This window comes from Procambarus clarkii, chromosome 1, assembly GCF_040958095.1.
Source record: "Procambarus clarkii isolate CNS0578487 chromosome 1, FALCON_Pclarkii_2.0, whole genome shotgun sequence".
Classification (NCBI taxonomy): Eukaryota; Metazoa; Arthropoda; class Malacostraca; order Decapoda; family Cambaridae; genus Procambarus; species Procambarus clarkii.
The window spans coordinates 22,124,292-22,140,279 of NC_091150.1; the positions used below are offsets into that span (position 1 = coordinate 22,124,292).

The 15,988-nt window shown below is 46.6% G+C and overlaps 1 protein-coding gene across 6 annotated transcripts in view; it reads left to right on the plus strand.

Moving 5' to 3' along the window:
* The window catches only part of bark (protein bark beetle), a 247,906-nt gene that overhangs the window by 136,396 nt on the left and 95,522 nt on the right, over window positions 1-15,988 (plus strand). For all 6 annotated transcript variants that reach the window (XR_011225966.1, XM_069318515.1, XM_069319199.1 and 3 more), the window contains exons 14-16: window positions 1,467-1,564; window positions 10,455-10,559; window positions 13,653-13,788. Coding sequence is in view for 5 of the 6 variants with exons in the window: in XM_069318515.1 (XP_069174616.1) it covers window positions 1,467-1,564; window positions 10,455-10,559; window positions 13,653-13,788 (339 nt within the window). In the remaining variant the exon portion in view is untranslated. The remainder of the gene's footprint in view (window positions 1-1,466; window positions 1,565-10,454; window positions 10,560-13,652; window positions 13,789-15,988) is intronic.

Consider the following 15,988-nt stretch of genomic DNA (forward strand, 5'->3'; position numbering starts at 1 on the left):
TACAGGGGTACCTCGGTTAACGAATTTAATCCATTCCGGCACCAAGCTCATCATGTGAAACACTCGTCTTGCGAAACAACAACAACACTGTCGTCAGAGGCTTCCAAAAGCCAGTGGGAACGCTAGGAAACACCACGTGGTTTTCTCGTTAACAGAGCAGAAGCTCGTCAGTCGAGACAAATTTTCTGTGAGTGGCTCGCTCGTTACCTGAAATGCTGGTAGATGGGGCTGCTTGTCACCCGAGGTTCCTCTGTATTGTAAAAATATAATTGTTCAAGTGTTTTTGATATCTAAATGTGAACAAATGCATGTTCTATCAGTTGCAATAATAATATAATAGGATAGAAACCCACACTTATTTATTTGTGAAATTTATGTAAAGATTTACACCAAGTGTTTTGCACTCTCCTCAGTGGTTTGTCAAGGTTGTATGTGATTAGGACGAGACTTACATCTGAACGACTAATATTACTTTGATTAGTCGACAATGACTTTTATCAGCTGGGGAGCTGGGCAGCGTGCTATCCGCTCAGGGAGCCAGTCGGCCAAGCTGACAGCACCCTGGACTTGTGATCCTGTGGTCCCGGGTTCGATCCCTGGTGCCGGCGAGAAACAATGGACAAAGTTTCTTTCACCCTATGCCCCTGATACCTAGCAGTAAAATAGGTACCTGGGTGTTAGTCAGCATTCACGGGCTGCTTCCTGGGGGGTGGAGGCCTGGTCGAGGACCGGGCCGCGGGGACACTAAAGCCCCGAAATCATCTCAAGATAACCTCAAGCTGTTGAGATGTAAGTCTCATCCTAACCACACACTCAGACCCTGACAAAGCACTCAGGAGAGTACGAATGACTTGGTGTAAATCTTTACATAAATTTCACAAATAAATAAGTGTGGGTTTTTATCCCATGTTATTATGTCTGTGAGAAGACATTACCATTACTTAAAAAATATAATGATATTTGATATCAAATGATAGAGAAAAATTTGGATGTAATAAAATTTTGGATGCAGCAGAAGTGGTCCAGAACAAATCTGTTTTAGACAGGAGTACAAATTTACTCTATAAGTACAATATTAGCATGTACAAATTTTTTATTATTTTCCTATACCATACATAAATTAGTTACAAATATGATACAATTGCAGACACAGCATTTTATCATTAGCATCAAGAATCTAATTTATATACTGTGGCACCTTGATTCTAAAGACTTCAATCCGTTCCGGCACCGAGCTCGTCATGTGGAAAACTCGTCTTGCGAAACAACAACAAAACTGTCGTAAAAGGTGTCCGAGAACCAGCGGAAAAGCTCGTTAATCGAGGAAAAACTCATTAGTAGAGACAAATGTTCTGTGAGTGACTTGCTCGTTACTCGAAATGCTCGTAGATAGAGCCGCTCGTTAATCAAGGTGCCACTGTAATTGAAATGTTATTTACTACAATTCTTTAAAAAAAACATTTCAGGAGGGCCGAAGGATATCCAGCTGACAACTAATTTACCACAGTATTTCATCACAAAGACATTGCGAGGCACAGAAACAACATCTGTCATCCATATCTCGGTAAGAATATTGCACTTAGAGGCAACATCTATATTAGTCTTCAGTAAGCTGTAAGCAAGGTTGGTATGTCTTCATTATATATGCTGTAAAAAATGTTTTTTTCCACTGGAATTTTTTAATTTATATAATTTTGTACTAATTTATTATTTTAAACAGTCTGCTTAAATATAAGCATTTAATGTAACGAAAAGTTCTTTGCTTAAGTACACAAGTCAAGCCTGGTCTCGGGCTGGGCTTGGGGAGTAGAAGAACTCCCAGAACCCCATCAAGCAGGTATCAAGCAGTACCGTCTTAGTTAGCATTTACATCTTTCGGAGTTAGGCAGTTCTATAGGTTTATTACCCAATGGATGAAGATGATCTCATGTTGTATCTTACATTGTCCCTCTTTGAGCTTGATGTTGTTGTACCCTGTGAGAGTTAGCCGGTGTAGCCATTCTGTTACTACGGGAACTTAGATTTAGAACGGGAAGTTCTTTAATTAATGAATTTGACTAGAAAGATTTGACGTTAGGCAAGAAAGTAGACGAGATGCATGCCAGATTTTGAGACACATGACAAAGGTACACAAAAATTTATACAGTACCGAAAAAAGATGTAGACCGAAAAACCTGTGTTGAATGTAATGAAATGCCACTTTCTGACAGAGCTTTGGTGGCTCCCTGAAGCTAGCTCGCTGAGGTAGCTCCACACACGAGTCAGATCAGTTGTACAGTACAAGTCCTGTAAGGCCGTCCAAGGTCCAGAGACAGAACCTGGCCCCCTCTTCACAGAAGCACAGGGAGCACGAGCGTTACAATCGCTCTCAACAAAAGAAACATCAAGAAAGTAGGTGGAACAATAGAGACAACTGCAAAGTTCACAAAGAAATGAACTGAAAAAGCAAAGATGATTCATTCAAGTGGCAGCACCACAGTAAGCTCTCGGCTTCCATGGCGTCAAACCCTCAGTTTGCAGCTGAGAGACTATGTACACACATACCTGGAAGGAAAGGGAAGGAAAGGAAAGGGAAGGAGAAAGGGAAGGACAAAGGAAAAGAGAAAGGAAAAGAGAAAGAGGCATTTTATTACATTCAACACTGGTTTTCTGGAGGGTCAAATGGTGGCTCCCAGAAGCTAACTAACAACAGAGAACAAGAAAAACATGGAACCTTACAAGTAGGAGGAGAGCAAAATGACACCCACAAAGGCGAGACCCGGGACACATGAGCCTTGGAAGAAGGAACCAAGGAAACCGGGACAACAAACAATGCACCCACCAAAGCAGTGTGCGTGGCGCACAAGCAGTGGCCAACTGTCACAACTGGACAGAACAAATGAAGCGAGCCTGGCCAGTAGTGCCACACAATGGGCATTTACCCAAGGGCACCATGATAATAGAAGTCATGCTGCCATATTGGTCATGAGAAATCTTTTGAAAAAGTCGATAAATACTTGACCTCTCTCACTTGAAAGACCTGGGATTCAAATACATTTTCAAATTATATTTCTTATACTGTATTTATAATCTGCACATAACTATCTGACAAGAATCCTGCACTTAAGCAGATAAGTGGGGCCCCACCATCTGGGTAGGGGGCCTACAATGGGCATTACTTTGCCCAGGGCCTACAACACTGTTAAGAGTAACTTGCAGGCCAGATAAATGAAGCATCAACACCCAAAGGGCCCCCCTGGAAGTCAACTATCTCATTCTTTTGTCATTAAAGGAGAAAGCCACAAATGAAGAAAACACCCACAAGAGCTGAAAGAACAAAACTTCCCTGCTTCTGGAGAAGAGCATGAGCATCCTCACCTGAAAACAGGAAGTGAGGATCAACAAAATCAGAGCCTTGAAGAATGTATCTCAGACCAAAAGAGCAACAGAAAACTGAGGGGAGAAGGAAACCACAAACACCTTGTTGAGAAGGCAAGATGGCTCCAGAGAACTATGAGCCACAAGACAACTTGTGAAATGGTGCCGAAGAGATGTCGATGGCAAATACCAACTAGAGCAGCTCTTCCAAGGCAGAACAATCAGAGGCAACAGTATTAGGCATATGATGCTAATCGACAATCCAAGACAAAAAGGACAAAATCACAGGAACAAACACAGAGGAAACACAACTAACAGAGACAAAAAGGTGAAAGAGCACCAAGAAAACCAGCGTTGAATGTAATGAAACGCCATTATCTGGCTGAGCCCCGAAGGCTCCCTGGAGCTTATCGGGCTAATGTATTTTATATTAGACTCGGACATTAGCTATGGAGTTCAGACCTACCAGGGACCAGTGTCAGAACCGGGGCCCCCCTTCAGAGAGGTTTCAGGGAGCAATGGCCCTGGAAAACCCCCTTGTAATTGGGGGTTTTCCTTATCTGCCATCGACCAGGGTTAGGCACCCAGAAAGGTAGGCATAACAAAACAAACCCCACATGGTAAGAAACTAAAATAAAAAAACGAACAGAAGTAGAAACTCCCTACAATCCCAAGGAAACAAGCAAACATCACACTTTACTGCCGCGCCAATTGTCCGCGCAGCCCTTCCAGCCCCGAGAGGGGGAGGGGGGCCCCGGACCTCACAGCGTCGGCTGCCTAGCACCAGTTTGGAAGCTAAGCTTCAACTAATGTGAAAAAACCGCCAATTGGTGGGAGGGAGGGTTGCAAGGGAGCCTCCGGGGCTAACCCAGACAATGATGTTTCATTATATTCAACACTGGTTTTCTGTGGGGACCCCCTACGGCTCCCTGGAGCTTCATACCCAAAGAGAAGGAAAAGAAAGGGCTGACTCAGGAGGCGGCTGCCACAAACTGCAACGCGAAGTCGAGACAACAGGCAGCAACCTGCAACCCAAAGCAACACAAGAACGCACAGGAGCAGACACGCTCACAAATGAACGGGTGGCAAGGAACCTGTGCTACCTCCAAATCCTCGCGCCCGAAATGAGCCCAAGACGTCACCAAACACAGCAGAGAAAGCTGCAAATGTCCGAACGGCATGGGCTCAAGGATGGACATCAGGCTGGTAGACTAAAGAAAACTGCGAACGACCTGGTAGACCCGAGCCCTGAAACAGGGAACGAGGGGAACCGGATCGATCTAAAGCGCATCCCCAGCCATGGCACGAAGGTAATGGCGAAGAGCCGCAACCGGGCAACACATGTAACATCCCCGGCCGAACCAACCAACCATCAATAACCCAAGGATCCCTCTGGAAATTAGCCGCCTCGACCGTTGCCAGAAGGACGGAGAAGGCTGCAAGTGTACAAACCTACCACCAGTACCAAAAGAGCAGAAACCTCTGCGCCGGAGAAGAGCCGGAAACTCCCCGACCCGACCCACAGAGGCCAATGCCAACAAGGTATGGCCTTTGAAAAACAATCTTGAACCGAAGGGGCTACGACAAACTGAGGAGAGGAAGGATAAAAGAGCACCCTGATCAAGGACCAGGACGGACCAGGACAGCTCAGGCAGCGCATGAGCAGGCTGGAGGTGAAACAACACGAGAAGCATACGAAACAGGGCGGATGTGACGTCCACCCCGAATGCAAGCTGGAGCAGCTCCGCCAGCGCCGCACAGTATGAGGCGACAGTAAGAAGCATCAATTAACAGTCCTGAAAAACCCAAGAAAGGACAAGACAACCCGATGCAAAAGAGAAGACAACCTACGAAGAGCAAGAAAATGGCGAATAAAAATGGCAGGAATGTCATACTGTCGCTGAGACGAAGCTCGCAGGTGGGACACCATCAACTAAGCCACCTGATCACCATAGAAATGGTGATACACCCGCATCAGCAGAGCAGACGCAAAGAGCCGAGGAGAAGGCTGAACCAGTCATGCCCAGGACCAGTCCGACCTGCCGAAAGAGGCGGAGCCACAGGAAATGCCCCGGGTTCGGACACTTATCAAGAAGTGTCTGAAAACAAAGCTGGTCCGGCCACCAAGAGACCACAAGGACTACTCTCCTTTGGAAGGACTCCAACCGAGCCAGAACCAGAGCAACAGCTGGACCAGGAGAAGAGGTAATTCCACCTTGGCCAGTCCTGCTGAAGGCATCCACCATGAACGCCTCACAGGCAGGTAAGGGCACCACATAAAAAGGGAGACGCCGAGATCACGCCGACGCGAAGATGTCCATGTCCAGGAGTCCATACGTCCAGCAGAGCCAATGAAACGAGTTGGCGATGACCGGCCGAACCGTGAACAGAGGAATGAACCGAGACAGGCTGTCCACCAGGATGTAGGACACCTCGGACATGAAACGCACAGCTAGCCAAACCCTGAGGATCCAGCAGATAAGCCACTTGAAGGGATCAGCCCCAAAGGTCAAGGACCTAAGAGAATCCCCGTGGTTCCGGCAATGAACCACCGAAAAATAGTTCGAATGTAGCCGGATGGGAGATCCCCGAGTGACCCAAACCCTCTGAAGTGCAAACCAGACAGCCATGAAATCCTGAACTGTGCTGTGAGCCCAACGGACGGATATACCCCACCATCCCCGGCCGGCCTGGTGAGTACTGGCCACAAAGCCCCGAGAGATGACCCAAACGTGAACACATCGAGTGAAGGCTCGGTGAGGCGCCAAGGCACGAAACCTCGAAAACCTCAGAGAGAAAGCCAGTGACGCAGCACCAACACAAGATCCCCGGAGGATGAACCCAACGATTACGAGAGAGGCGGAAGGGGAGTCTCCGAAGGAACCGAACAGATGCCAAAACCAAACCCAACCTGACGGGCAGACCAGCACGGTGAAGTTCAGACTCCCGCACAACCGCTCGGGCAACCGCCAAGTGACCCGAGACCTCCTCATAAACAACCGAAAGCAGGACCACAGCCACGCTTCTGGTGGGAAAGACAAAGAAGTGGTCCAAGAGTCCTAAACAAGACCCAGCCAGGTCCGAACCCGGGACGGAACCAGATGGAGTGGCCTCCAGGTCACCAGGAATCTGAACCTGGCAATCTGGAAAGAACCGCACCCCCTGGTGAGCAGACAAGCGGACCAATTGGGAGCCCCACACCAGCCAGTCGTCGAGGTAGGCCAGAAACCGAATCCCGAGCAGATGCAGACAGGTCACCAAAATCCGGTAAATATGCATAAATACACTAAGTGCCAATTACAAACTAGGGAAGGCAACAAAAGCGGCAAGTCTGAAGCCCCACCATCAATTGTGCCAGTCCCAGAACTCTGGAGAGGAACGTGCCAAGAAGTGACTCAGAGGTCCAAGGACACCATCCAGTCACCCGGCCCCAACAGAAGCCGGACGGGAGACAACAGTTTTCTGAAGAGGGCAAAGAATCCAGGGTGCAGACTGCATAAGTCCAGAAGAACCACAAGGCCTGTGTCTGCACTAGGACAGGCAGGAACCTCGGAAGGATGGGGCGGAAGGACCACGTCCAACACACCCACACTAAGATGACATGAAGCGCAGGGAAAGAAGCCCACCCTGCCAGCCCCGAACCCCCCAAAGGGGGAGAAGCCGCCCAACGCCACCAGAGGTGGGAAGACAACCATAAACAAGAGCCAACAGAACAAGCTGCTCCCCCAGCGTCCCATCAACAGCGAAGGGAACGGAACCTCTTCCAAAAGAAAATGTATATATATATAGATTCACACACATACATACATGTACATATATATACATATATACACATATACATACACAAAATGTATAAAAACATACATGTAAATAAAATTGAAAAATAAAATAAAGAAAAGAAAAGACAAGCCGCCGACCAGTGGGCAGAGAGCACCACGCTGGCCAGACGAAGAAGGCACCAAGAGCACAAAAACAGCACCAAAAGGCCCACCTCGACAACAAAACCCTACGGCCGGCATAATCACAATGCATGCCAATACCCAAAAATATCAGCCTGCAAGCTAGGAAGACCCACGAACCCCAGAAGGCAGAACCGGGCCATAAACGAGGTAACAAAAGCCCCCTGAACCCACCGCCCCCTGAGGCCCCAAGATGAAGAAACCTCCAGAACGAAACCAAAGAACCCAAAGAAACCTGGAATCGAACCCGCGGGAGCCCAAACTACCACATTTGCCGGTGGAATTACACCACAGCAGGGCAAAGCACAGCACCCAGACAGAACCCCCAGGAAAACGGTCAAAACAGACAGAAAACCGGGGGACAAGGAGTGGGAGCAAGCATAAACAGACACGGACACTGAGCCCAAACCCTAGGGCACAGACCCAAAACAGATAAAAAACGCAAAAACCGGTATAAAAACCAACACCCAAGCGATCCCAGCGGAACAGAAGACGGGCATAAAACCCCAGAAAAGCAAAGAAATGGCAACAGGAGGATAAAACCCTGGAAAGAAGTGAAAAAAAAACTCACGCAAAAATTAAGCTCCCACACCACGGCTGAGGTAAACAAACTGCAGCGCCATCTGGTGGCCAAGCGGGGAGTTATCCGCAGAAAAGAAAATGGCCCACCACACAGAGGAGCCGTGACTGACACAATAGAGCCAAAAACACGTCAGCAAATTTGGGGAAAGGAAGCAGACTAGAGGGATGAAAAAAATCCACCTAGAAGCAGAAGACCCAGGTAGGGGCAAACAGCCCCAGAACTGCAAGCGGACATCCACCACAGCCCCGGGAACCTGCAACAGAGGCCCCGGGGCAGAGCCATCCTGCACGCCCTCCGCCCTTAAAGAAAAGAAAGAGTCCAGGAGAAAGGCAGCATAGAAAGGGCCGCTGGTAAGACCCAGAAGCCATGGCAGGAAGAACAGGCTCGAAAACCTCCGTCCCTAACCCGAACGGGGCAGCCCCCGAAGGCGCCCGAGTCTCGGCACCAACTAAACCCTGCCCCGACCCCGAAACCCGCAGACAGTCAGGAGTCGGGAACAGGAGGTAAAGGGGCGAACAGCACCTAACCAAAATGGGGCGGCCTCAGGGCATCCGAGTGGGAAACCAACCTAGCGTGTTGCAGCAACCTAAACCTAGCATGCAACACGGATGTTGCCTGTACTCTGAATAGTAAGGACATCAGAAGAGTACTGGAGAACTAGCAGAGAACATCTCTCGCAAGACTCCGGGTCAAGGTGTCAGTGACCCAACAGGCAACATGACGGAGGTAAAAGTGGCGACCGTCACCCTGAGACAAGGCCACAGCAACCAACAAACCTGCACAAGATGGGATGGAACCCGGAAGACACATCCAATGAACCACCGAGCCCCGACTGGGTTTTCCACGGCCCGTACACTGACTGCTACGGGAAGCCCGGGCAAGGAGTTGCTAACTGGTTAACACCCAAGCTAACAAGGGTAGATGCAATACTGAAAACCCCTGCGACATGTACAATCACGGGGGCTTAGCAGACGCCACCAAACACTACCAGTGGAACTATAACCACACTAGGCAGATCCCCACCAGGCAGAGAAAATAAAAACAAAAGGAAATCCCCGCAAAAGTACACCGTCCCCAGAGGCAACAGGAACCAGTCGCCGCGTAGGTGGGAGGCTGTGCAACACCTTGATGCCCTAACCAGCACAACACCAGTCCCTACCCAAGGTCAAACAAGGGCCCCAAGCCCCAGCTGACCCCAAGGGCGAGGCAAATGCCGAGCAGCAAGAACCTCTACGGGATTGGTTCCCGAACGCCCCAGGGAAGATAATCCTGTCACGCAGGGGCAGTACTTGCAGGGCGCTTAGAGAAGGAAGCCCCTAAGCGCATGCAGCCCCTGCACTAATGAGGAACACCTGGCCACCGCACCACACAATACATGGCAGTGAATGCTACGAAGGCAAACACCGCCTGGGAAACTGAGACCAGAGAAGTGTCTGTCCTGGTTGACATTAGCTTACGAACTGTTGCCAGGCAGCCAGTGTGGTGAGGTCCGGGGCCACCCCCTCCCCTTCTCGGGGTGGGGAGGGCTGCGCGGAAAATCGGCGCGACAGTAAAGTGCGATGTTTGCTTGTTTCCTTGGGATTATAGGGAGTTTCTACCTCTCTGTTCGTTTTTTTGTTTTAGTTTCTAACTATGTGGGGTTTGTTTTATTATGTCTACCTTTCTGGGTGCCTGACCCCGGTCGATGGCAGATAAGGAAAACCCCCAATCCCAGGGGGGTTTTCCAGGGCCATTGCTTCCTGAAACCTCTCTGAAGGGGCCAGGTTCTGGCTCTGGTCCCTGGTAGGTCTGAACTCCTTAGCTGATGTCCTGGTCTAATATAACATACATTAGCCCAATACGCTCCAGGGAGCCGTAGGGGTTCCCTACAGAAGAAAGGGTGCCAGGATGGACAAATTTGACTGGAGACCACAAATATTGACACCAGAAGTGACAAAATATGACTAAGTGTCCTGCTGTAGTGCTGTCAAAGGGGCACACCAGCGAAAGGGTCAGCACGATTGTAAATGCTGTTTAAACTATGATAATATTATGTTAACACTAAGGAAGGTAGTGATAATTACAATTGTAGAACTATTGACATGTTACATGTTAATTTGCACCTAGTACAGTATTCATATATTATTACTCTAATATTTATTATCAAAACCACAATTACATTTCTGTTTAGTTTATATAATATGTATCTATCAATCTATAGTTGTAACTTATATTCCACTGTATAAATTATCATATAGTATTACCTCATTAAGCTTCATTATATCATTTAACTCCAATATTATTTCTCTCATCCCATCTCTGTTGGTATACACAATTTTATGGACTGTGTTCTCTCCTCCTTTGCCCTTCACTTCCCCCCTTCCTCTAATGGTTTTGTTATGAGGGTATTTGTGTACCAAACTCTACCTTGATGTTCTCATGGCTCTCTTGCTCACTATCTTTGTTAATACTTTGTGATACAGAATATATAATGTAGTAACCTCAAGGTAACCTCAAGGTAAGGTAGTACTTCTGAAGCACTGTCACTCAGAAATTTGAATCAAGTCATTTTTCAGACATCACACTCCAACGTGATCGGGATCCAGGTCCTGAACCCCATCGTACCCGAGAGCACTGAGGAAATAGTGATATATGATTACCAGAAAATTATACAGAGTCAGGTAAGAAGCGTTCAGTAAATCTTGTCCACAGTGTAATTAAGTAAGCATATGTGCTACTCTAGCTGGTAAGGTAACACACAACAAAAAGGACGCACTTAACCTGTTGTTCGACAGAAGATAATTTGTTGTTAGTCTTTTAAAAAATGGAGGCAGCCTTTATTATTTATATATATACAGTGTGTATATATATATATATATATATATATATATATATATATATATATATATATATATATATATATATATATATATATATATATATATATATATATATATATATATATATATATATATATATATATATATTTATACAGTATTTATATATTTATATATTTATTAGTATATTTTGGTAGCAGTCTTTCTTGTAAACATATGTTGTTAAATATGACCGAAAAAGTAAGATTAATAATTCTAACACAAATTTTCTCAATATTTCTTATGTTTCTTTTTACTGTCGATGGTAATTGAAAAATCCTTTCTCCAAAACTCATTTTTATCTCTAGTCTGAACGTGTTTCATAATAATTTATTACATTTTCAAAGACTTTAGTTTACACACACACACAACTGTAGCCTGAAAACACTAAACAGAGTTTTACTTATGCTAAACACTTAAACAGCTTGTCATATATACTTGCATTTGGGTGAGGTGATATGTTGCAGCAGTTTTGGATGAGGTGAACAAACTTTTGACCAACACAAGACAGAACACGGAACATTGGGTATTAATTGGATAAATGAGAGGGAAGAATGGAAGTAAATACAAAGGGCCTATTGGCCTATACTTCCTCTTGATGCTTCTATATTGGTGCGGAGACTTGAAGTGGGTAGAATATAGTTGTGCATTAATTGACTGTTGTTTGCTGGTGTTGACTTCTTGATGTGTAGTGCCTCGCAGATGTCAAGCCGCCTGCTATCGCTGTATCTATCGATGATTTCTGTGTTTGTTAAGACTTCTCTGGTAATGGTCTGGTTGTGGGAAGAGATTGTATGTTCCTTGATGGAGCCCTGTTGCTTATGCATTGTTAATCGCCTGGAAAAAGATGTTGTTGTCTTGCCTATATACTGAGTTCTTTGGGGCTTACAGTCCCCAAGTGGGCATTTGGAAATGTCAAGACACACAAGCCTGGAAACCCACTTTGGCCAATCATCAGCCATATACCCACACCCACGTACAGACTGGCGAAGCGACTCAACGGCTTGCTGACTCCTTATGTACCTTGTGCTTTCAGCTTGAAGTCTCCAAAGGAATTTGTTGACTTACAGCGGGGAACATGGGCCACAGGGATAAGAGCCTTGTTGGATGTAGAATCACTGTTTACCAATATACATGTGGATGAAACAATCGGGATGATAGCGGACAGAGTGTATCGTGATCTGGCCTGTACTCCTCTTGACATACCAGAAAACATTCTAAGGAAACTACTCCAAGCTTATACTAAAAAGGCATCCTTCTTGAGCCCGGATGGGCACATGTATAAGCAAGTAGATGGGGTCGTCATGGGTTCTCCCCTAGGCGTCCTGTTTGCAAACTTCTACATGGGTACCATCGAACAGAAGGTCTTAGTTGACATGAACTTGAAACCTGCCATATACTGCAGGTATGTTGACGTCATTTTTACACAGGCACCTGATGTCAGACATCTGCAGGAGCTGAAGGAGGCATTTGAGCGGAATTCTGTGTTGAGTTTCACTTACGAGATGGAGAAGGATGGGAAGCTGCCCTTTCTAGATGTAACAGTCATAGAAAGGAGCAGAGGTTTCCACACTGCAGTTTACACTAAGGAAACAACCATAGGAATGTGCCTCAATGTCAACAGTGACTGCCCAGACAGGTACAAGAGGAGTGTTGTCAATGCTTACATCGACCGTGCTCTCAGCCACAGCTCAGGATGGAAGCAAGTCGATGAAGAACTATGTAGGGTAAGGCAGGTCCTAGTCAACAACAGCTTCTCCAATTGTTTCATTGTAGACATCATAAAAAGGTAGGTGAAACGTCATGCAACCTCTGAAGAGTCAACTAACACAACACCTGTACCCCATATTAGACTATTTTACAGGAACTTCTTTTCCACAGCTCATGAAACGGAGGAAAGGGTCCTGAAAGATATTATTAATAGGAACGTTATCCCTACAGACAAAAATCAGAAGATACAATTGACGATTTACTATAAAACCAAAAAAACAGCCAACCTACTCATGAAAAACTCTCCAGATACAAAGCAGAATGCCTTAAAGGAGACTAACGTCGTCTATGCCTTCAAATGCCCACTTAGGGACTGTAAGCCCCAAAGAACTCGGTATATAGGCAAGACAACAACATCTCGTTCCAGGCGATTAACAATGCATAAGCAACAGGGCTCCATCAAGGAACATATAATCTCTTCCCACAACCAGACCATCATCAGAGAAATCTTAACAAACAACACAGAAATCATCGATAGATACAGCGATATCAGGGGGCTTGACATCTGCGAGGCACTACACATCAAAAAGTCAACACCAGCAATCAACAGCCAATTAATGCACAACTATATTCTACCCACTTCAAGACTCCGTACCAATATAGAAGCATCAAGAGGAAGTATGGGCCAATAGGCCTTTTGCAGTTACTTCCATTCTTCCCTCTCATTTATCCAATTAATACCCAATGTTCCGTGTTCTGTCTTGTGTTGGTCAAAAGTTTGTTCACCTCATCCAAAACTGTTGCAACATATCACCTCACCCAAATGCGAGTATATATGACAAGCTGTTTAAGTGTTTATCATAAGTAAAACTCAGTTTAGTGTTTTCAGGTTAAAGTTGTGTGTGTGTAAACTGAAGTCTTTGAAAATGTAATAAGTTATTACGAAACGCGTTCAAGTGTCGTGTCAGACTAGAAATAAAAATGAATTTTGGAGAATTGATTTTTCAATTACCATCGACAGTAAAAAGAAACATAAGAAATATTGAGGAAATTCGTGTTAGAATTATTAATCTTACTTTTTCGGTCATATTTAACAACATATATATAATGTATATATATGCATATGCTTATATGCATAAAAGATTTGAAGCAATACAGCTTAATTAACCTATATTTGAACACTTTTAGGATATTTCTCGCTGGGATCTGCGAAGAGATCAGGTGGCCTTCCCAACAACTTCAAACAGCTATGCCATCACTATTGAGTATAGCTCTGGGTCCTATGCTCTGGGAAATGTTATTTTTGTCCTCACTGCTGTTGATAGTAAGTTAAACATTATGTTAAATTTTATTGCCTCTCTGCAAAGTATTCTTTGGAATTATTGTACTCCTGCTCTTCTAGGATTTTATTGTATTTCCGGTTTTTGTTTACCTTATTGAGATAAACATCTGGAATATATCAGAGACCATAAACAAATTTGAAATATTTAACACCTTTTGATTTTTTTTTTTAAGTTCAGGTAAATATAAACCAGCATTGAATGTAATGAAACGCCATTTTCTGGGTGAGCCCCGGAGGCTCCCTAGAGCTTATCGGGCCATTAGCTAAGGAGTTCAGACCTACCAGGGACCAGCGCCAGAACCTGGTCCCTTCAGAGAGGTTTCAGGGAGCAATGGCCCTGGAAAACCCCCTTGTGGTTGGGGTGACTGCCATCGATCGGGGTTTGGCACCCAGAAAGGTAGGCATAACAAAACAAACCCCAGGTGGTAAAAAACTAAAACAAAAAACCGAATAGAGAGGTAGAAACTCCCTACAATCCTAAGGAAACAAGCAAACAAGCAAACATCACACTTTACTGCCACGCCGATTGTCCGCGCAGCCCTCCCCGCCCCAATAGGGGGAGGGGGGAGCCCCGGACCTACTGCACCGGCTGCCTAGCATTGGTTCGTAAGCTAATGTCAACCGGGATAGACACTTCTCTGGCCTCAGTTTCGTAGGCTGTGTTTGCCTTGTGTGGCGTTCACTGCCATGTGTTGTGTTGTGCGGTGGCCAGGAGTACCTCATCAGTGCCGGGGCTGCATGCGCTTAGTGGTTGACTTCCCTAAGCGCCCTGTGAGTACTGCCCCTGCGTGACAGGGTTATCTTCCCTGGGGCGTTCGGGAACCATTCCCGTAGAGGTTCTTGCTGCTCGGCATTTGCCTCGCCCTTGGGGCCAGCTGGGGCTTGGGGCCCTTGTTTGGCCCTGGGTAGGGACTGGTATTGTGCTGGTTAGGGCGTCAAGGTGTTGCGCGACCTGCCACCTAAGCGGCGACAAGTTCCTGTTGCCTCTGGAGATGGTGTACTTTTGCGGGGTTTTTCTTTTGTTTTTATTTTCATTTGCCTGGTGGGGGTGTGCCTAGTGTGGCTATAGTTCCACTGGTAGTGTTTGGTGGCCCTCTGCTAGGCCCCCGTGATTATACACGTCGCAGGGGTTTTCTGTGTTGTTCGCTACCCCTTGTTAATTATGGGTGTTTAACCGGTTAGCAACACCTTGCCTAGGCTTCCCATAGTTGTTACCCCTACAGGCCCTGAAACCCTTGTTGGGGCTTGGTGGACCATTGAATGTGTCTTCCGGGTCCCAACCCGTCTTGTACAGGATCGTTGGTTGCTGGGCCCTTGTCTCCGGGTGACAGTCGCCACTTTTACTTCCGTCATGTTGCCTGTTGGGTCACTGACACACACCTTGACCCGGAGTCTTGCGAGAGAGATTCTCTGCTTGTTCTGCAGTAGTCTCCTGATGTTATTACTGTTCAGAGTACAGGCAGCATCCGTGTTGCTAGCTAGGTTAGGTTCCTACGCTAGGTTGGTTTCCCACTCGGATGCCCCAAGGCCGCCCTGTTTTGGTTAGGTGCTGTTTGCCCCTTTCCCTCCCTGTTCCCTGCTCCGGACCGTCTGTGGGTTTCGGGGTCAGGGTGGGGTTTAGATGGGGCCGAGACTTGGGCAGTTTTCGGGGGCTGCCCCGTTCAGGTTGGGGATGGAGGTTTTCGTGCCTGTTCCTCCTGCCAAGGCTTCTGGGTCTTACCAGCGGCCCTTCCTTGCTGCCTTTCCCATGGACTCTTCCTTTTCTTTAAGGGCGGAGGGCTTGGAGGACGGCTGTGCCCCGGGGCCTCTGTTGTGGGTTCCCGGGGGCTGTGGGGGATGCCTGCTAGCAGTTCTGGGGCAGTTTGCCTCTGCCTGGGTTTTCTGCTTCTGGGCTGAGTTTTTCACCCATCCAGTCTGCTTGCTTCCCACTTTTGCTGGCATGTTTTCGTATCTTTTGTGTCCGTCACAGCCCTCTGTTCTGGTGGCCATTTTCTTCTGCTGGTTTCCCGGCGTGGCCACCAGGGCGGCGTTGCAGTTTGTTTACATATGCGCCTCGGTGTGCGAGCGAGCTTTCTTGGGTGAGTTTCTTCACCTTTTTCAGGAGTTTTATTCTCCTATTGTCGTTTCTTTGCTTTTCTGGTGTTTTCTGCCCGTTTCCTGTTCCTCTGGGAACGTTTGAGTG